This window comes from Dendrobates tinctorius, unplaced genomic scaffold, assembly GCF_039654945.1.
Source record: "Dendrobates tinctorius isolate UK_male_01 unplaced genomic scaffold, ASM3965494v1 ptg000022l, whole genome shotgun sequence".
In the NCBI taxonomy this organism is placed as follows: Eukaryota; Metazoa; Chordata; class Amphibia; order Anura; family Dendrobatidae; genus Dendrobates; species Dendrobates tinctorius.
In genome coordinates, this window is record NW_027361690.1 from 119970771 (window position 1) to 119994112 (window position 23342).

General features: G+C 44.5%; 1 protein-coding gene across 19 annotated transcripts in view; it reads left to right on the forward strand.

The window, feature by feature from the left end:
* Positions 1–23342, forward strand: part of AAK1 (AP2 associated kinase 1) — a 201119-nt gene that overhangs the window by 157376 nt on the left and 20401 nt on the right. For 8 of the 19 annotated variants that reach the window (XM_073569097.1, XM_073569098.1, XM_073569099.1 and 5 more), the window contains one exon: positions 12426–12530. The exons of 7 other annotated variants lie outside the window; for them this stretch is intronic. In XM_073569097.1, coding sequence (XP_073425198.1) covers positions 12426–12530 — 105 coding nt within the window. Of the gene's footprint in view, positions 1–12425; positions 12531–14646; positions 18849–23342 lie in introns of those variants that run through there. 4 more of the 19 variants (XM_073569113.1, XM_073569114.1, XM_073569115.1 and 1 more) reach the window with 1 other exon arrangement.

Consider the following 23342-nt stretch of genomic DNA (forward strand, 5'->3'; position numbering starts at 1 on the left):
CTAATTATCAGGCATAATACATGTATGCAAGCGGTAATACCTCCCAGGGTATAAAGTCCTATCAAAAATATAGTGGAGCAAGTCCTACCATAAAAATAACCAAGATAAAAATGCAAACATCCCTATAGAACCAGGTATGCCTAGGGATCAAACATTAGCTATAATAATAACATGTTGTTAATTTTTAAATACTCCCTGGATAAAGAAAAGCCCCATCAGGTTTCTATGGGCAAAACTAACTAAATTTAACAGTGAATAGCAATTTTACATTTAGGGCGCAGTCGGACGGCTATGTAAGTCGTGTAATGATGAAAAAAGTTGATATCTTTATTAATGAACATCAGAAAAATAAACATTAAGGACAAACATGACAAGAACAAAAATACATGGCGATGAGAATATCCTATCCAGGCAGTCCAGTTACGTACATTTAATCATGAGAGGGATTATAATGGTGGATGCAAGAATAACCATCAATATCTGCTATAAAATCAAAGACTCCCAATCTAGATTGACTGACAATACAAATTCTTTCTTGACACCGATTCCCAGAATCTATATATCCATTATATATAGACAAGTGTGCATATGTTTTACTACAGGAAATCAGTCTGTCAGGGAAAAAATGGACATCATCTCTGGTGGTGGAATCCATGCAAATTAAAAAAAAAGGGCCTAGTGCCTTCACCAGAAGACCTATATGAGTACAAATATATAATTTAAGTAAAGTAATCTCTATATATAAAAGTGAATGTATGTGTGTGTGTGTATCACGAAGCGTCTTTCATTTCACCAGAACTGTTTAAAAGAAGCTGAGCTGTGATTGGTTGCTATGAGCAACAGTTTTCCGTGCAACCAATCACTAAGCAAAGAAGCTGAGCTGTGATTGGTTGCTATGAGCAATAGTTTTCTCACTCCACGACAACACCTCAGCAGACACTGCCAAGGTGGGAGAAATCTAGCATTAACAGGAACATAAGCTCCCAGCCATTGTCTGCCCCCAGAAAGGAGCAGAGAGCACATGACAGAAATGAATCCCCCCTACCTGCCCATATCCCCATCACACATCCTCCATCCATAGGCACATCTTCCCTCTTAAAGGGATCTCCGGTATTGAAGTCAGGGCAAATGCATCCAGCGCTTGGGTTTTGACCCCAGGCCTCTCTTAAAGTGATCCCCGGTATGGAAGTTAGGATGTGGGATATTAGGGGTAGTAGTCCGATGGCTCTGGCTGACGGGATGATGTGGGATATTAGGGGTAGTAGTCCAGTGACTCTGACAGAATGATGTGGGATATTAGGGGAAATAGTCCGGTGGCTCTGGCTGACGGGACGATGCGGGTTATTATAGTGAATGTGGCTATGCGGAGTGGGCGGGGCTCTACAATCAGAGATATAGATATTATCATTATAATTTGTTATAACTAACCGTAGTTAGTTACTATGCCTGGGCAGCGCTGAGCTCTTCAGCTAGTGTTTAAATAATAAAGTGCTTAGTACTCATGTTTCAATACATTAATGGTAATAATAATAATAATAATAATCTTTATTTATATAGCGCCAACATATTCCGCAGCGCTTTACAGTTGAACAGTTTTAAACACAATAGTCATAAGTAACAACGTTAACAATACAATAAATAAGCGAAATAAGATGACCCTGCTTGTGGGAGCTTACAATCTACAATGAGGTGGGGGAGATACAAAGCACAGGTTTGTATTTACAATGATGTATTTACAATGATGGTCCAGCCATCTTCAGGGGGTGGGGGTTAGATGGAGATAGTGAATGGGCTACACACACACACAAACATAACATGACTTTGAGTACTGAATGTGATAGGCCGCTCTGAACAGATGTGTTTTGAGCGAGCGCCTAAAACTATGCAAATTGTGGATGGTCTTAATATCTTGGGGTAGAGCATTCCAGAGAATTGGCGCAGCACGGGAGAAATCTTGGAGTCGGGAGTGGGAGGTACGTTTTAGGGCAGAGGTTAGTCGAAAGTCATTTGCAGAGCGCAGCGGTCGGTTAGGCCGATAGACAGAAATGAGGGAGGAGATGTAAGGGGGTGCCGCACTGTGGAGCGCTTTGTGGGTGAGAACAAGTACTTTGAATTGTACCCTGTAATGAATTGGCAGCCAGTGTAACGACTGGCGAAGAGCGGACGCGTCTGAGTAACGATTAGCCAGATGGACAACCCTGGCTGCTGCATTAAGGATAGACTGGAGAGGGGAGAGTCGAGTGAGAGGGAGGCCAATTAATAGAGCATTACACTAGTCCAGGCGGGAGTGGATCAGGGCGACAGTGAGAGTTTTTGTTGTTTCCATGGTGAGAAAAGGGCGGATTCTAGAGATGTTCTTTAGGTGTAAGCGGCACGAGCGGGCAAGAGATTGTATATGGGAGGTGAAGGAGAGATCGGAGTCAAACATAACATCCAGACAGCGCGCCTGCTGTCGGGGTGTTATTATGGTGCCACCCACAGAGAGGGAAATGTCAGATTTAGGGAGGTTGGTAGATGGTGGAAGCAGAAGAAGTTCAGTTTTGGAGAGGTTGAGTTTCAGATAGAGAGCAGACATGATGTTGGAGACTGCAGACAGACAGTCAGTGGCGTTCTGTAGTACAGCGGAGGTAAGGTCAGGGGATGATGTGTACAGTTGTGTGTCATCAGCATAAAGATGGTACTGAAAGCCAAATCTGCTGATGATCTGTCCAATTGGGGCCGTGTAGAGAGAGAAGAGAAGGGGGCCAAGGACTGAGCCCTGAGGTACCCCGACAGTGAGAGGAAGAGGAGATGAAGTGGAGCCAGAAAACAGAACACTGAAGGAGTGGTCAGAAAGATAGGAGGAGAACCAGGAAAGAGCAGTGTCCTTAATGCCTAGTGACTGGAGCCTAGAGAGTAGGAGAGGATGGTCCACGGTGTCGAAAGCTGCAGAAAGGTCGAGAAGAATGAGCAGGGAGTGGTCACCATTACGTTTTGCTGTCAGAAGGTCATTGGTCACTTTGATGAGTGCAGTTTCTGTCGAATGTAGGGGGCGGAAACCGGACTGTGAAGGGTCTAGGAGGGAATGAGTGGAGAGGTAACGGGTAAGGCGGGAGTATATCAGGCGCTCCAAGAGTTTAGAGATGAAGGGGAGATTGGAGACTGGTCTGTAGTTGTTTGTGCAGGATGGGTCAAGGGTGGGTTTCTTTAGTAATGGAGTAATGATAGAGTGTTTGAAGGAGGAGGGGAAAATGCCAGAGGAGAGGGAGAGATTAAAGATTGTAGTTAGGTGAGTTGTGACGACTGGAGGAGATGTGAGGGAATGGGGTCGGTTGTCGGGGTCGGTAATCACATAGATCCTGCGTGTTTCGCATCTTCATCATAAGGCGTTTGCTAACTGAATGGGGGACAGGTGTTAAAAACCCCCTCTTCACCTATCAAGCTGGGTACTTGAATTGGCACGTCAAGCAGGGCTGTGGAGTTGGAGCCTATTTTAGTGGAGTCACAGTCGGTGTCATGGAAATTGAGGAGTCAGAGGTTTGGCTTACCGAATCCACAGCCCTGGTATGGGGGAGTCGAAGTCGTGGAGTTGGAGTCGGTGTCATGGAAATTGAGGAGTCGGAGGTTTGGCTTACTGACTCCACAGCCCTAACATTAAGGGGCACATGATACACTATATGGTGGGTATGTATATTTTTGTTTATGATCTTTGTGATTAGCATTAATAAACATGAGCACTATGTACTTTATTATTTAAACCTTATTAAAATATATGACCACCCTATGTGCATGGCCTGTTGGGCTCCTGTCCATATAAGTCGGACTGAGATAAGATGGCAACTCTCAGACTGGCTGGCAGCTCTTCCGACCCAAACATGACAGCTTCATTTACGGTATTTCTAGCCGCGTGCTCTGGTCGGGAGAGCCGCTAGCCAATCGGAACATTATCTGATCTCGGCCCGATTTATACGACTATCTGACTGTGCCCTTACATATGTCCAATACCTTTCAAGCCTAACTTTTTCCCAAACTTGAATAATTTTTGAAAGCCACTATAACCTGACATGGCGTCACTTACATATAGACGATTTTCCCATATACCTGTCCTTGTATAAACTAGTGGTAAGTTTTACCCTGTTATGCCATTCAAGTGGATTTTTTGAACTTTAACAAAACTTTGGCCAAGATTAAGAGAATAGTGTAAAATAAAGAAATAATTATCAATTAGCTTTTCAGTTCCCCGCCACTCCAGCTCTGCTGGTCCCTGACAGACTAATCATCCATCATTCATGTGACTGCTGCAGACAATCACTGCCCTTAGTAGTTACAGTCATATGTAAAAGTTTGGGCACCCCTATTAATGTTAACCTTTTTTCTTTATAACAATTTTGGTTTTTGCAACAGGTATTTTCCTCTTCGCCACGACAGCACCCACTGAGAGAGGGGATCCGCCCCAGGAACAGGAAACCTACAGAGAGATAAATGGGGCGGTCCCCCTTGCTCCCTCAGTTTGGTTTCCTGTTCCTAGGAAGGAACCCGCAGAAGAGGATACCTGGTCTGGTAGCCGCCTGCCTGCATAATATGAGCAGCAGGGGCCCCAGGACCGGAGGCAGCGTCGGGCGGAGAGGTGCATTCCCCCCCCCCAGAGCTGGCGTAATGCAGGTGAGGCTGGAGGCGAAAGTGGTGCCAAAGCTCACTGGGGTGATGGCTATACCCCCCCCCCCCCCGGGGGTTGGACGCATTACAAACGCCATCGGGCGTACTGAGGCCGGGACCCCCCCCCAGAGTGGCAGAAGGTGCGCTGTGTGCTGAGCGGCGCTGCTGGGAGTCATGTCGTCGTTAGATGACTCAGCTTCGCTCCCATTAGGTCAGCTAGTGGTATCCCCACTTGGCAGTAGAGAGAGCAGTGCTACGAGGAAAACCAATAGCACCAGAAGAAGCGGCAGCTCTAGGAAGGAATCCATTGGGCCTTCCAGGCAAGACGAGCCGTTAGAGAAGAAACGTAAGGAAAAGAAGTCGTCCCATGCCTCGCCTCAGCCTGGGTCCCGGACACCGCAGCCGGTAGTTGCTGACGAAATTCACGGGTGAGTGTTTTTTGGTCAGGTTAGATAATTGATAGCCTTCTCTTTCTGGTCCATACCCCTTTTTAGGCTAAAAGAACGGAGAAGGCGAAACATAGAGAGTGTGCCTTATGTTCACAGCCCCTCCCGGATGGCCACCCAAAGAGATTATGCCAATCATGTGTTGAGGAGGCCTTGCAGGAGGAATCCTCACGAAAGAAGGAGGATATCCGGGCAATGATAAGAGAGGAACTACGGGCCTTAGGCGGTTCCAGTAGTCTAGGGGGTCACTCCTCCATGAGAGAAATACGTTCACCTAAAGGAGGAGTCTCGCTGGCGTCCAGGTCGCCGTCAGATACCGGAGAACTAGATTCCGATAAGTCCCAGGAATACCTTTCCTCAGAGGACGAGGATCAGACGTGTTTCCCCACGGACAGTGTCAGTAATCTTGTGAAGTCTGTCCGAAATACCATGGGGTTGCCGGAGAGTAAAAACCCCAAGACCCCTCAGGACATTATGTTTGCGGGTATTTCTCGTAAAAAGATCCGAGCATTCCCAGTGGTCCCAGCTGTAAAAGACCTAGTTAAGAGGGAATGGGAGAAACAAGGTCAAAGGACCTTCCTCCCCTTAACGTCAAAGCGTAAGTATCCCTTTGACGATGAGGAGTTAACGGCCTGGTCGAGAGCCCCCAAGGTGGATGCGGCAGTGGTCTCTACCTCCCGTAGATCCTCCTTGCCGGTGGAGGATTCGGGAACTTTGGCTGATTCTTCGGATCGTAAGACCGATACATTCCTCAAAAGATCTTGGGAAGCTTGTACGGCAGCCTTTAAGCCCGCAATAGCAGCCACATGTACGGCAAGATCTATGTTGGTGTGGCTGAACAACTTGGAGGACAATATTAAAAATGGAGTAGCTAGGAGTAGGCTTCTTTCCTCTATGCCCCTCATTAAAGGAGCAGCGGCCTTCCTCTCCGACTCCTCTGCGGATTCTCTCCGGTTGTCGGCTAGAGCCGCGGGACTGACCAATGCAGGCAGGCGGGCCTTATGGTTGAAGGGGTGGAAAGGAGACACACAAACAAAAACTAGATTGTGTGCTATACCCTGCCAGGGTAAGTACCTGTTTGGTACAGAACTGGATGAAATTTTGACAAAAGCGGGGGAGAGGAAAAAGGGGTTCCCTAACCCGTATGTTCCGTTCAACAGGAGGGCCTACAGGAAGCCGCCGTTCGGAAAAAAGAAAGACTTTAGACCCCAGGATCGCTGGGGAAATAAGGACCCCAAGCAAAGAGGCAACCTATTCGGGAAACGTCCCTTCAGAGGAGACAGATCCCGATAAAACCGATATACCGGTAGGTGGCAGGCTATTAAGATTCAGCCGCCAATGGATGAAGGTGACATCAAACCCGTGGGCCCTAAGTATTGTATCATCAGGCCTAAAATTAGAATTCGTTCGGTATCCACCAAACTCCTTCTTATTGACTTCTATGAAGTCCCGTTCTCAGCAGGAAGCACTGGAGATGGAGATTGCGGTACTGCTATCTAAACAGGTTCTGGTGGAGGTCCCAGACGACGAAACAGGGATGGGCTTTTATTCTCCTCTATTCTTAGTCCCAAAACCAGATGGCTCTTACAGGACTATAATAAATTTAAAAAAACTTAATACCTTCCTAAGACTGAGGTCGTTTAAAATGGAGTTGATTAAGTCTGCAATAAAGCTTTTGTTTCCCAGGTGTTATATGGCGGTCTTGGACCTAAAGGACGCCTACTACCATCTCCCCATATATCAAGGGCACCAAAGGTTCCTGCGGGTAGCAGTCTGGTTCAGAGGTCGGATTCAGCATTTCCAGTTTGCGGCAATGCCATTCGGGCTATCCATGGCTCCTCGGGTATTTACCAAATTAATGCTGGAAGTAATGTCATATGTAAGGCTGAATGACACCCTAGTTGTCCCTTATTTAGACGACCTGCTCATAGTGGGGAATTCTGTTTCACAGTGTGAAGCAAGAATAGCTAGAATTATCTCATCCCTACAAACACTGGGTTGGCTAATTAACTGGGAGAAATCCAGACTAGAGCCTGTGACCTGTCAAAGGTTTTTGGGCCTGCAAGTAGACTCTGTAACTGAGGAGTGCTTTCTGCCAAACGCCAAAGTAATGGCCATAATCGACAAAGTACAGAATGCTACAGAAAGACCCGTAATATCATTGAGACAGGGCATGTCCTTGCTGGGGTCACTAATATCATGCATTCCAGCGGTGCAATGGGCTCAGTTCCACTCTAGAGGACTACAGTGGGCTATTCTGCAGGAAATAGATAGACTGCAGGGGCGGCTGGAAGGGAAGATATCGCCCGAGGTGGTTGAATCCCTAAAATGGTGGTTAATTCCTTCCAACCTATCGAAGGGAGTACAGTGGTGGGTGACTCCCTCCAAGATACTCACCACAGATGCCAGCCCCTCAGGTTGGGGAGCCCACCTAGAGGAGCACATGGTACAAGGCTGGTGGTGGGAGAATGAAATAGAGGCCTCCTCTAATGTAAAGGAGCTAACAGCGATTTTTTTTTATGCGATATCTCGCTTCCTCCCGCAGTTAAGAGGCGCCCACGTAAGGATCCAGACAGACAATACCACCGCAGTGGCCTATATAAACCGGCAAGGAGGCACGCGGTCAATGCCACTGATGTCTATCGCGGGAAAGATTCTGGAGATGGCCGAGGTCCATCTTCTCTCCTTGTCAGCGCTCCATATAAGAGGAGTGGACAACTCCCGAGCAGACTATCTCAGTCGCCAGGCCCTATACCAGGGAGAGTGGGTCCTCAGCAGAGACGTGTTCGAAATGATAGCGTCAGAATGGGGCAGACCGGAGATAGACCTATTCGCAACCAGAGCCAACAGGCGCGTAAAAAGGTTCGCTTCTCTCTACAGGTCGGACAACCCAGATATTCTAGATGCCCTCCAAACACCCTGGGCATTCCAACTAGCCTATGCCTTTCCTCCGATGGTGCTACTACCAACAGTAGTCAGGAAAATAAGACAGGAGAGGGCGAGGGTCATCTTGATAGCCCCGTTTTGGCCAAAAAGACCGTGGTTTTCATGGCTGAGAGCCATGTCGGTAACCGACCCGTGGATCCTGCCGCTGCACCAGAATCTTCTCTCGCAGGGACCCTGCTACCATCCACAGGCCAAAGCCCTGCACCTAGCGGCCTGGAATTTGAAAGGGAGCTACTGAGGCAGAAGGGTTTCTCAAGGAACCTAATCAATACTCTGCTACAAAGCAGGAAGGAGTCCACGACAAAAATTTATGCTAAGGTGTGGAGGAAGTTCCTGGCCTTTCACCCAACAAAACTAGCTGGTGAAGTACCCATTACGGCCATTCTAGAGTTTCTACAAAGAGGCCGAGAACTTAGACTCTCAGTAAGCACTCTTAAGGTCCACGTGTCAGCCCTAGGAGCCCTGTTCAACTATAACGTGGCAGCAAATAGATGGGTGACTCGGTTTATCTCGGCCTGTCAACGAGCAGAACCGGTGCATGTGCCTCGACTTCCAGCGTGGAACCTTACTTTAGTTTTGGATGCCTTCACTCAGGCACCATTCGAGCCCATAAGCTCAGCATCAGTAAAGTGCCTCTCATTGAAAACGGCTATGCTGGTGGCCTTAGTATCGGCCAGGAGAGTGAGTGATCTTCATGCTCTGTCAGTAGACCCACCGTTCCTGTTAACAACACGAGACAGCCTCATTTTAAAGACGGACCCGTCCTACCTGCCCAAACGGGCAACTAAATTTCATAGGTCTCAAGAGATATGCCTACCTTCATTCTATGAGAACCCGTCAACACAGGACGAGGAGAAATATCACACCTTAGATGTGAAAAGAGCTGTGCTAGCCTACCTTGATAGGACCAGTCCCTGGAGGCAGAGTAGGTCTCTGTTTGTCTCATTCCAGGGCAGCAGGAAGGGGTCTGCAGTTACATCAGGCACGATATCCAGATGGATTAGAGATGCGATCACAATGGCGTATCTGACAAAAGGAGAAGACCCTCCACTGGGGATTAAGGCGCACTCTACTAGAGCCATATCATTCTCCTGGGCCGAGAGGGCGAACGTCCCAATTGAACAAATATGTAAGGCTGCAACCTGGTCTTCTCCATCTACCTTTTATAGTCACTATAGACTAGATTTGTCCTCTACCGAGGATCTAACTTTTGGTAGATCAGTCCTTAACACGATGTGCCCGCCCTAGTGATTATCTCTGAAAATCTCTCAGTGGGTGCTGTCGTGGCGAAGAGGAAAAACCGGATTACTTACCGGTAATACTCTTTTGTAGAGTCCACGACAGCACCCGCTCACTTCCCTCCCGTAAGAATTTTTTCACACATGGGTCTCCTTGGTGGTGGAGATTATGATTTAAGTTAGATATGTGATTAAACTTAGTAAGCTTAAAACTGCATAGGGGTAAGATAAATGAATCGCCCAAGCAAAATGACTAAAACATGTATGGCGGTTCCTCCGTTGTTCTCGGTAATACAAACTGAGGGAGCGAGGGGGACCGCCCCATTTATCTCTCTGTAGGTTTCCTGTTCCTGGGGCGGATCCCCTCTCTCAGTGGGTGCTGTCGTGGACTCTACAAAAGAGTATTACCGGTAAGTAATCCGGTTTTCAGTTTCATATATCTAATAACTGATGGACTCAGTTATATTTCTGGATTCAAATGAGGTTTATTGTACTAACAGAAAATGTGCAATCTGCATTTAAACAAAATTTGACCGGTGCAAAAGTATGGGCACCCTTATCATTTTCTTGATTTGAACACTCCTAACTACTTTTTACTGACTTCCTGAAGCACTAAATTGGTTTTGTAACCTCATTGAGCTTTGAACTTCATAGCCAGGTGTATCAAATCATGAGAAAAGGTATTTAAAGTGGCCACTTGCAAGTAGTTCTCCTATTTGATTCTCCTATGAAGAGTGGCATCATGGGCTCCTCAAAACAACTCTCAAATGATCTGAAAACAAAGATTATTCAACATAGCTTTTCAGGGGAAGGATACAAAAAGTTGTCTCAGAGATTTAACCAGCCAGTTTCCACTGTGAGGAACATAGTAAGGAAATGGAAGAACACAGGTACAGTTCTTGTTAAGCCCAGAAGTGGCAGGCCAAGAAAAATATCAGAAAGGCAGAGAAGAAGAATGGTGAGAACAGTCAAGGACAATCCACAGACCACCTCCAAAGACCTGCAGCATCATCTTGCTGCAGATGGTGTCACTGTGCATCAGTCAACAATACAGCGCACTTTGCACAAGGAGAAGCTGTATGGGAGAGTGATGCGAAAGAAGCCGTTTCTGCAAGCACGCCACAAACAGAGTCGCCTGAGGTATGCAAAAGCACATTTGGACAAGCCAGTTACATTTTGGAAGAAGGTCCTGTGAACTGATGAAACAAAGATTGAGTTGTTTGGTCATACAAAAAGGCGTTATGCATGCGCTGTATTGTTGACCGATGCACAGTGACACCATCTGCAGCAAGATGATGCTGCAGGTCTTTGGAGGTGGTCTGTGGATTGTCCTTGACTGTTCTCACCATTCTTCTTCTCTGCCTTTCTGATATTTTTCTTGGCCTGCCACTTCTGGGCTTAACAAGAACTGTACCTGTGTTCTTCCATTTCCTTACTATGTTCCTCACAGTGGAAACTGACTGGTTAAATCTCTGAGACAACTTTTTGTATCCTTCCCCTGAAAAGCTATGTTGAATAATCTTTGTTTTCAGATCATTTGAGAGTTGTTTTGAGGAGCCCATGATGCCACTCTTCATAGGAGAATCAAATAGGAGAACTACTTGCAAGTGGCCACTTTAAATACCTTTTCTCATGATTTGATACACCTGGCTATGAAGTTCAAAGCTCAATGAGGTTACAAAACCAATTTAGTGCTTCAGGAAGTCAGTAAAAAGTAGTTAGGAGTGTTCAAATCAAGAAAATGATAAGGGTGCCCATACTTTTGCACCAGTCAAATTTAGTTTAAATACAGATTGCACATTTTCTGTTAGTACAATAAACCTCATTTGAATCCAGAAATATAACTGAGTCCATCAGTTATTAGATATATGAAACTGAAATAGCTGTTGCAAAAACCAAAATTGTTATAAAGAAAAAAGGTTAACATTAATAGGGGTGCCCAAACTTTTACATATGACTGTACATGGCATGCATGCAAATGTAGCCCCTGAGGTCAGTGATTGGCTACAGACAGCAGTCACCCAAATGGTGTCCAGCACTCCTCACTGCAGGACTGTTGGTGACCAGTGGCGCAGCAATGTTCAGCAGGCAAATATTATTTTTCTTTCTAACATTCTCTAACTTTCAGACAATTTTTGTAAAGTCTTGTTAAAGCCATTTGATACAAATGACAAAAAATACAGATCTTGTTATTTTATTAACTAGATTACTCCATCACACTCTTTAGTGTGTGTTCTTTCTTTATCAGTGGTGGACTATGCTTGGCACATGTCCTATCACCCTCCATCCTGGCCTGCATTAGTAATCAGATTTTCCTCTTCTGGGTGGAACATTCCCTTAATTACTGGATATAAGAATAGTTAGAGACACACATTCTTATAGTCATCTGCTTAGTTAAAATAAATGGTGATTTCCATACCCTCTTACTATGTAGCACAACATTTTTTTTTTCTTTTTTTTATTGGTGGTGTTGGTGTCACTAGTATAATACAGGAAATTATAGGCGGCTTTAGACGCCAACATACGGCAACAATAAAAAACAGCGTCCTGTGGCATATTTGGCTTAAAACCTCATACTTTTACAGATATTTTACTATGATTGGGTCACATTTGGAAAGGGAAAATTATCTCCGTATCTGAACATATTTTTGTTTTTTCTTTTACATGGAATTCTCGGCCAGTTGTTTGGAAACGTTACAATTTTCACAAAAATTGACGAGGATTTTTTTTTTGTGCCAATTTAATATTTTTGAATAGTTATGTGTTCTTCTAAAGTGACGTGTCAGATTGTCCTCTTGTTGGTGCCACTGTGGACGCCTTATGATTTAACAGTGGACAGTCAGATCTTTTGGTGTGATTGTGTATTTCATGGTCATCCATGGACTCCATCGGCATTTTTAATGACATTTCTGCTTCATGGGGAAATGTGGTATCTTTATATGTATGGGGTTGTCATCAGGATCTCTTAGCCTCAGTGCCATAGTCAGGACCTGACAGAGTAAGATGGGACTCTTCACCACACACATCTCCTTGGCCATTCCCTTGTGTTATTGTTCCCCCTCCTACCCTGCTTGGCTCGTGTGTAAAAATGCTAACCGGCTTCTCACTTCTCGCTGTCTGAGCTTCCCGCTTCTCTCTCTTTCTCCTCCGCACGCTGCAGATGATACTAACCTCCTAACGGGCTTTGATATCCCGGATGATACAGAAAAAAGGGCTGATGATGAATTTGATCCTATTCCGGTACTGGTTTCCAAAAATTCCCAAGGTAAGACAGAAAAGGGAGATAAGTGGGGTCGAAGACTTAGATTTAAAGCAAGTAATTGCTTTGCACCATTAAGGAACAAAGTGGACTTTTCTGGCATTAAGGGGTTAAAGCTGAGCACTTAGAAATTTCTGTAATTATCTGGCAGGGACCAAAAACCAAATTGAAAGTTTATGGGTCACAAGTAACATTCGCAGTTATAAGACAAGGTCATGTTATAGCCGAGAAGGTGATGAAGTCGCATTGCGATTCCTTGACCCGGTAACCGACACACCTTGATCTGTACATAACCGAGGGCCAATCAGACATGGGAAATTCAATAAGAATATTTGTCATTGTTGCCCAGTGCCTTTTTTATATTGTATTAACCTGTAATATTAGTTTATTGGTGAAATTTAAAGTTTTTATTTTTTTTAAAGAATTGTTTAGAAGGAAAAAAAATATTTTCTTTGTCTAGGACCTGTCATTTTGTGTATTACACAGACAACCAATTGATTTTGAATGGTCTCTATGTAATACTCCATTTTTCCTGTGGAGGCACTGCAGGGAAATTGAACACTCACTTCTGGGTTTCTTCACTGACTACAGCTGATCATTCAGGGTCCCAGCAGTGTATGTATGTATGTATGTGTGTGTGTGTATATATATATATATATATATATATATATATATATATATATATATATACACTTTCAGTAGGGACTTGTATGGGAGACATATGGCAGCTCCATATAACTTTGTATGGAGCTAAAATATGGTCATGTATGTGAGCGATAGTTCTCAAAGTTTTGGAACTTTATGTATTTAAGAAAAAAAAAAAAAGTTAAAAACCACTGGGATCTGTGGGTTTTAATGTAGTATTCAATTCTTTAAAGAGAATCGATCATTAGAAAATTACCAATTACGGTAATTACTGTAAATCAGATATTGGTGATTAAAAGTATTTAACAATTTTTGACATTTTTTTATTACATATGACAAACCATCTGTATTTTTTTTTTTTTTTTTTTTAACAAAAAAAAACCAAAACGAATCTTGCAATTTTCACGCTGGCCACTGTTTTTTTTTTTTGTTTTTTTTTTTTTTTAGACCCTTGCTTTTGTATCAGGTGATCCACATGTACATGAGCCTCTATGATCAGTCCCTGACCCTATCTTTTGGCATAAAGTGTTTTATGTGTGCAAAGGTCATTGTAAAATAAATGAGTCTAAAAAAAAGTCCCTGTGACCATTGTAAAAACTGCAAGATTATCATTTTTTTTTTTACTTAAAATCATGATAGAGGGGGAAAAAATACCACAATTTTAAAAACCTGCCTTAAACGATGTCCCTTTCTGATAATGGCTTCCCTTTAACATGTCATAGCAATAGATAACACAGCCAAGGTCCTCCTAAGAAACACTGTCTAATGGTCAGTGTGTGGAGGCATTAACCCCTATATGCCAGAACAGATCGCACTGCTTAATTCCACCTGCTTGAACAGCAATGAAATTGATGTTTCCGGGCTTGTTCACATTCAGCATTTTGATCGCATAAAGGGGTTGTCCAACTCAAAGCTGTGGTCACTCTGTGACTGTGGACTTGTGAGTCCTCACATTGCGCGCCCTGCGAGCTCTGAGGACTCTCCAATGCCTGGAGGGGAGGGCATGTGGCCGCAAGCAGATATGCGGTCACGTGCTGCCTAGATGGGTGTGACGTCACTCAATTCAGTGTATTGAGCGAGGCTGGACATTGTCTAGTCTGAATGTGCCAGGGAGTATGAAAATTGCATACTGGCACTCGCATGACCGCCGTACCCAGCATCGGCACCAGAGAATCCTCATAGCATGTAGTGTGCGCAATGTGAGGATTCACAAGTCTGCAGTCACATAGAGTGGCTGCAGACTTGTAGCTAGAGATTGGACAACTCCTTTAAGCTAAGCTTTACTATCATTCTACATTCCCTGGAAGCTTAAGGAGCCAAAAAATCCCCAAATGCCAGTTATGAACAAGCCCTTGTAGCTAACGTATGTATTACTGCGCTCTCTCTCATTTCTGCTCTCTCACCTTCTACTCAAGCTTTCTGGTTTTGTTTTTATTCCAAACGCATACTGAATCCCTCTCTTTCCCCCACTTTCCAGGTCCTCACGCTAATAACAGCAGTGGGAACTCTGAGTCCAGCCTACCAAACATGACCAGGTCACTCCTACTGGTGGATCAGCTCATAGACTTGTAAAGCGCGCACACGCTAGCGAACCTCCTAACCTCCCTTCCCCCACAGAGGAGTAACCCTGCATATATATATATAGATAGATATGTACATCTCTTTATTTTTTATTTTCACCTTCTGTGCACATCAGTATAGTGTGGATCTGCTATGGAGCCTCTGGCTGACTCTGAATACATATCCTTATTTTTTTTTTGTCGTGTCCAAACTGCTTCGGTCTTAAGTGATTAAAAAGAAAGACCTGTGGGATGGAAGGACTATGCGGGATTGGACGACTGTGTGTCAAGTGCGAGACGAAGAAAATCTTAAGCTGTGGATATGCTAAAATTCCATGTTTCTTGTTCAATTGCCGTACCCTATATCATTACTTCTTATAAGCTGGTATTTTTTTGTTGTTTTTCTTTTAAAATCAAATCCAAGTTCACTTGCCATGTCGTCTATATGTACTGAAAGAAGATTCACACCGGCCCGTCGATTTTGCTGTCCTGAGATACTCGTGTATGGGACAGAACATAACCAAACGACGGCACGGCTCAGTCTTGACCTTGAGGTTGGCGATGCTCGTGACTTTGCCTAAACATATTCAGTGTTAGTATTTGTATCTCAGGAAGCAGAATATATTAGAGTTTTTGCTTAGAAGAGGTCACCACTTATATGTATTTTTTTCTTTTTTGGCCAGAAAAATCTGATTAGTAAAGCAGGACGAGATGGGGAATGCCAGGGATCGACAGCGTTGAGGTAGACCGCTTACTGGGAATACAGATCCAATAGCTAAATCCAGACAGCATATCCCTGACACTGATTTTGAGGACCAAGAAGGGATTGCAGGCTTGTGGCCTTGTATTTTCCTGTTTCATCATGTAATACTAATCAGATCTTTATTTTTTGCTTTTTAAATAAAGGCAAGTGGGGAATTCCTTTCCATTTTTCTGTTCTATCGGGGATTACACCGCCTGGCAACAGTAGTGTTTGGAATTCAATGAAATGTGGCATAGACCACATAAACTGAAAATTCAAGGCATTTTTGATGTTAATGGTTTTATGTCTTCTGCTATGTTCTCCTAATTTACCTCTGTTTCCTCCAACAAATTTTCTGAAGGAATAAAGAAAACTCACGTTTGGCTGCTTGGCACTTGTAAAATGTGAAAATTTCATAGATAACCATAATTAAAGTTTCACAATTATTTGCATTTGTGATGTGCCACAATGGTCGGGGTATGTCAGCTGGCCTTGAGGGGTAATCACACCCTACTTTGGAGACCCAACACTGATTTAATAGGAAAAAGTCCTATGGTTTTTGCCATTTGGAGACTTAATTGGTGACCAAGGCCAATTCAATGTTGACCCCCGCCATTGTAATTTTTACATATCTAGGTGACGTAATGGCTATATGAAAGATCAAGAACGTGAAGGGTCCTAATCAATGTATAATAGATCATATTTAAGTAGGGTATATAAATATATAGGCAGTAATGGTAATTGGAGAGACGTGTGAATGATCTAATGAGTGACCTGTATGATGTACGGAATGATCAGGTGATATTATCTGGTTATTCATGGTTTACCAAAGCTTGCTATGCAAACTGGACCTCTTCTGTAAACTACCGGTTTACATCGCACATGATTTGCCTACGTTCATTTATATAAAGTAAATGTTGAAGAGCAGAAGGCATGAGAAACACCGTAACATCATTTCAGCTAAATATCACTTTGTGGAAGGATAACACGAGGTTATAAATCATATGAACTCCTGACATTTGCAGTAGACAGGTTTGCCTTTTGCTTGTGTGGTGCATCATTTTTGTACATAAATGTGTTTTTTTTCTGGACATACTTCCTTTAGATTGGGGCACCTGTATGAAATTCTATGGAAAAAATGGATAATTGGCTGCAGTCGTACCCAACTAATAATCCCCTTGAGTCAGGAATAAAGTTCTCCATGATGGTTTAACAACTTTCCCCAACATCAATTTCTATGAATCTGGGAAGGTTTTATCATAGTATTAGATGAAGTTAAGATGAAACTAAGGCTGTAGAGGTGTTGCAGAAGGGGCTCTACAGCTGAAAATTGTGGCAGGGACGAAGGGATAGTATGCCTAACACGGATTTCAATATGTTCCTTTCCCCCTTCCGGAGGCTTTTTTTTTTTTGCCATATATATGTGCCAGGAGTCATAACATCCAGTGTAATCAATTATAAGGTTGTAAAAATGAAGATTTCTCAATCAAGATGAAGGTGAAAAATGCTTTTTTGAAGTGTTGGCCGATATGTCCTACAAACGGAGAAAATTTCTGTTCAGACCAGAAATAATGAACACACTGGATCTACAATGTAGGAAACATCTTTGCTGCCTGAAAATGCAGAACAAAACCTCAGGACTCACTTTTTCTAATCTCCCTATTGGCAAGTGAAAGCTCCATTTGGTATTTGATAGTGATGGACCTAACCAAATGAGCCGTACACTTTCAAAACCCATAGGCCAAATTGAGTTCATCATTAATTCTGGTTCCCAGTTTCCTCGTGATTCCTTGAGCCACTTTTTTCTTTGCTTTCTGTCTGTACACCATTGTGTGCACCAAATAGGAAGTTTGATTTGGGATGAAGAGCAGCCCTTGGCTATCCTGTACATATCATCAATAGTGTTGTGCTGCTGTTGGCATAACACCTTAAGATGAGCCGTTTTCCTGTAGAATTTAATGGATTGTGTGACGCTCAACCTGCCCTTGACCTACTACCCAAGTGGGAATCGGCTCTTCTATGATCTAAATACATTGTCTAGAAGGCATTTGAGTCAAACTTTCTTGGTGACTGTTTCCCCGGTAAAACCTCTTTTTTCCAAGATGTGAAGTTATCAACTGTGTTCATAGGATAAGGAGACCCTAGAGGTTCTACCACTAGGACTCCCACCAATTCCGAGAACAGGGCTTTGAAGATCTCCTTCTCAACGTAGCGGAGTTGGAGTATTCACACCTTTGCTCCGTTAATTCTCAGTGGGAGTGCCGGAGTTGGCCAAGTAGAGCACTTCGTTATCTCATACTTGCTGTACTGAGTCCCTTTGAATGGAGTATAGGTGTGTGCTTGACCTCCAGCAGTTTTTGGAGCCCCGGTTAGCGATTGGATCCCCATCGATCAGGAAAGATATCCCCCATCCATAAGGGAGAGAATAACTTCACATCTTGGGAGCAACCCTTTAAATTTACAAAAATTGGTAAAAATAAAGGAAGAAAGTCCAAAAATATCTAATTATAATGTCAAAAGTATGCACGTTGTCACTAGCAAATGGGCATAACCAGTCGTTATGATATTATCTTATTCCCAGCGTCGGAGACTTAACATTGCAGAATTTCCCAGCACAATCTATCAGTCTGTGGATCCACCATCTCTTACATTATACTGGTGACCTGGACCTCTTTACTCTGCATGGGGATACCTGTGTGGGCCGATATGTTTCTGTTATTTAAGAAAAAGTATTTAAAGCTGTATCTGTGCGTATGTGTGCGTGCCCTGCAAGATCAGTGTAACTTTTGTTTGTGCAGATGTCCGTGCGAGTTTCCTATATATCTGTATCTTGTACACAAGATGTACAACTTGTTGGGTGGGCTATCGCTGTCTCTGGGAAGCTCTCCATGCAATGTACTGGATTTTGCTGTCTGTACATAGAATTATAAGCCACCTAAGTCTGTTGGGATCTCCTCTGTATAACAAGTTTCTACCTGTGCCCAATACACCGATCTTGCTTTATTCTTATGTATTGTATGGAAAGAAAAAAAAAACATTTTCTCAACCCGAGAGCATTTATCATTATTGTAGGCAAATAATAAAAAAAAAAAAATTCCTTTAGTGAAGTGGTTGGTAGAATTTTGACATATGTGTATATATAAATATATAAATATATTTTAGTTCATCCTCCTCCCTGTCTTATCAGTTCAGATTCCCTCCAGGTCTTGAAATTTTCCAAAAAAGTAAAAAAAAAAAAATAAAAAAAAAAAAAAAAATTAAAGTTTAACGTAGAGATGGAAATAAAAGCAAAAATGTCATTTACAACCTGCACATTTCCTGATTGTATAGTAGATTCCAATCTATTTCTGTGAATTAAAGTATTTTAAAGAATGGCAATGGCCTCGGACTTGTGTGGTTTTAATCAATGGTTTGTGTGAAGTCTTTCTTCTAATGGAACTGGTAGGAACGCTGTACATCTAAAGTATGTGAACAAATTCAGATGATATGATATATTAAAAAATACATACAGATATTAAAAAAAATATATATATCTAATATATAAAGCTCAAGTGTGTGTATGTCCGGGATTGGCATCTGCACCGTCGCAGCTACAGCCACAAAATTTGGCACAGTCACACGTCCAATTCACCAAACAATTTTGCCCCTATCTACATAATGGGGAAAAAGTGTGTGTATCAAGCCCCGCCCCTCATTATGATGTCATAATGGTTGCCATGGCGACGCTGATGTCATCATAGGTTGCAAGCCCCGCCGCTCACTATGATGTCATAATGGTTGACTATGGGATGGAGGATGTGTGATGGGTATATGGGCACGGGACTATGGGATGGAGGATGTGTGATGGGTATATGGGCACTCGACTATGGGATGGAGATATGTATGATGGGTATATGGGCATGGGCCTATGGGATCGTGGATATGTATGATGGGTATATGGGCACGGGACTGTGGGATGGAGGATAATTATAATTTGCTATAATTAATCACAGTTAGTTACTATGCCTGGCTATGTCAAGATGGGCGCAGGCTTTTGCAGCGTTGAGAATCTCTCCCCCCAGGTGCTCACGCACCTATCCACTCTCTCTTTCCCCATGTGCTGACTTCTCCCGTCTGTGCTCTCTTCTTTGACCTGTCTACCCCATGTGCTGTCCCCCTTGTCTGCTGTCTCTCTCCTTCCTGTGCTGTGTTCTCCCCTCATGTGCTGTCCCGTTTGAGCTGTCTCACCCCTGTGTCTGACCGTGTACAGAACATACAGCTCCTGGGCAGGGGAGGAAGCAAAAGACAATACTGACATTACAGCAACAGATCTCAGAGGATACATTTTGTGAGGTAAAATATTGTTTAAAAACAGTCAGTGAAATATTTTACCTCACAAAATGAATCCTCTGTGATCTGCTGCTGTAATGTCAGTATTGTCTTTTGCTTCCTCCCTTGCAAGCTGTTAGAAAAGCCAGAGGTGGCGCAACAAAATACTAGTGATATGTTGGAGTGTTTTTTGTTGGTTTGTTTTTCATGATTCCATAATTTTTTCCTCAGAATTGAATGATTCCATAATTTTTTCCCCTATGCTTGGTTTAATAAAAGTAACCATTACTGACTGACCTTTTATGTTCTTTACTAGATTATGGCCCGATGCTATCGCATCGGGAGGATGCGATAGCATCACACCTCTTGCCATGTTAACCCTCAACACACACACTCCTCAACACACACTCCTCTCACCTTTCACCATCTCCACTCACTCTTTCACTCCACATACGACCCCTTCTCTCACTCCGTCTCTCATACTCACGCCGTCATCGCCGCTGCTCCACGATCCCCGACATCTTCCGCCGGCGCCATCCTGGATCCAGACGTTGTCCACGCCGGCGACATGTTCTTGCGGCGACGCCATCTTGAGTATCGTGAAATCCCGCGATAGTCAAGATAGCGTCGCCGGAAGAACATGTCACCGGCGTGGATGACGTCGGGATCCAAAATGGCGTCGGCGAAAACTCGCGAGTTTTCGCCGACGCCATTTTGGATCCCGACGTCGTCCTCGCCGGCGACATGTTCTTGCGGCGACGCCATCTTGACTATCGCGGGATTTCGCCGATCCAAAATGGCGTCGCCGCAAGAACATGTCGCCGGCGTGGACGACATCGGGATCCAAAATGGCGTCGGCGTAATCTCGCGAGATTTCGCCGACGCCATCTTTTTGGATCACGATTCTTCCACGCCAGCTACATGTTCTTGCGGCGACGCCATCTTGAATCTCGCGGGATTTCACGAAATCCAAGATGGCGTCGCCGCAAGAACATGGCGGCCTGGAGAATGTCTGGATCCAGGATCGCGGCGGAGGAGGAAGATGTCGGGGCAGCGACGATGACGGTGTGAGTATGAGAAACGGAGTGAGAGAAAGGAACGTATGTGGAGTGAAAGAGTGAGTGGACGTGAGTGGAGGTGAAAGGTGAGAGGAGTGTGTGTTGAGGCGGTGTGGTGTGTTGAGGGTTAACGTGCGTGTGTGTGGTGACGTCACCGGTTACAACTGGACGGAAGTTGTTACAACCGGAAGCTGCTTAGGGCATTTATTATTATAGATGATGAGGAAGAAGCCGTCTGTTGGCGGTGATGGCGTGTAGAGGCTTCTTCAGCCAATGTAATAGATTTAGAGTTAGGGGATTCGTGTGTGAGACGACGGCGTTTATAAGCCTTAATCTTGTCAAGTCGATGCTGTTTTTCCTCAGGAGTCTCATTAGCACGGCGTTGTTTCTGTCGTAGTGCTAAAGCTGCTTTCCTTTCACTGGCATTGGCATACTGTGCATCGGTATTGAATGGTGGTATTGATAGGGCAGAAACAGATTGCTGATTAGTTATGTCAGTGAACGGCATATGGGATGAAGCGTAGCAGTAAATTGTTCCACATGCTGATGTGGAAGCATCCTGTTGTGAGTCTAATAATAATGATGAGGAAGAGGCCGTCTGTTGTCGGCGGTGACGGCGTGCAGAGGCTTCTTCAGCCAATCTTATGGATTTAGAGTTAGGGGATTCGTGTGTGAGGTGACGGCATTTATAAGCCTTAATCTTCTCAAGGCGATGGTGTGTTTCCTCAGGAGTCTCATTAGCACGGCGTTGTTTTTGTCGTAGTGCTAAAGCTGCTTTCCTTTCACTGGCATTGGCATACTTTTTGTTATGACTCATGTTGGCACAGGTAAAGGAGTGTATTTGGCAGTTATCTGGCAGTGAAAAAGGCGTCCTGGCGTATTGTAGAGTAAACAGATACTAATTGACCCTGTAATTGCCCAGCAGTAGTTATGAAGTGGTAGTGGCAAATTGGCCCTGTAGTTAGACACCGGCAGAGGAGTAAGGCAGCAGTAGTTATGGCGGTAGAGGCAAATTGGCCCTGTAATTAGACACCGGCAGATGAGCAAGGCAGCAGTAGTTATGGCGGTAGAGGCAAATTGGCCCTGTAATTAGACACCGGCAGAGGAGCAATGCAGCAGTAGTTATGGCGGTAGAGGCAAATTGGCCCTGTAATTAGACACCGGCAGAGGAGCAATGCAGCAGTAGTTATGGCGGTAGAGGCAAATTGGCCCTGTAATTAGACACCAGCAGAGGAGCAATGCAGCAGTAGTTTTGGCGGTAGAGGCAAATTAGCCCTGTAATTAGACACCGGCAGAGGAGCAAGGCAGCAGTAGTTATGGCGGTAGAGGCAAATTAGCCTTGTAATTAGACACCGGCAGTAAACAGGCAGATGACCAAAGCAGCAGTAGTTATGGCGATAGAGGCAAATTGGCCCTGTAATTAGACACTGGCAGAGGACAAAGGCAGCAGTAGTTATGGCAGTATAGGCAAATTGGTCCTGTAATTAGACACCGGCAGAGTAGCAAGGTAGCAATAGTTATGGCGGTACAGGCAAATTGGTTCAGTAATTAGACACCGGCAGTAAACAGGCATAGGACCAAGGCAGCAGTAGTTATGGTGGTACAGGCAATGCCAAGCGTCCGCACAGCAAGTCGGCGTGAGGTAAATGACGCAATTTCACGAATGCAAGAAGGCGTCGGCGAAATCTCGCGAGATTTCGCCGACGTTGTTAACACCTCTTGCCATGTTAACCCTCAACACACCACACCGCCTCAACACACACTCCTCTCACCTTTCACCTCCACTCATGTCCACTCACTCTTTCACTCCACATACGTTCCTTTCTCTCACTCCGTTTCTCATACTCACACCGTCATCGTCGCTGCTCCGACATCTTCCTCCGCCGCCGCGATCCAGGATCCAGACGTTCTCCAGGCCGCCGACATGTTCTTGCGGGACGCCATCTCTGATTTCGTGAAATCCCGAGATATTCAAGATAGCGTCACCGCAACAACATGTCGCTGGCGTGGACGACATCGGGATCCAAAAAGATGGCGTCGGCAAAATTTTGGATCCCGATGTCGCCCACGCCAGCGACATATTCTTGCGGGACGCCATCTTGGATGTCGTGAAGTCCCGCGATATTCAAGATGGCGTCGCCGCAACATGTCGCTGGCATGGGCGACATCGGGATCCAAAATGGCGTCGGCGTAATCTCGCGAGATTTCGCCGACGCCATCTTTTTGGATCCCGATGTCATCCACGCCAGCGACATATTGTTGCGGCGACGCCATCTTGAATCTCGCGGGACTTAACGACATCCAAGATGGCGTCCCGCAAGAACATGTCGGCGGCCTGGAGAATGTCTGGATCCTGGATCGCGGCGGCGGAGGAAGATGTCGGGGGAGCGACGATGACGGTGTGAGTATGAGAAACGGAGTGAGAGAAAGGAACGTATGTGGAGTGAAAGAGTGAGTGGAGGTGAAAGGTGAGAGGAGTGTGTGTTGAGGCGGTGTGGTGTGTTGA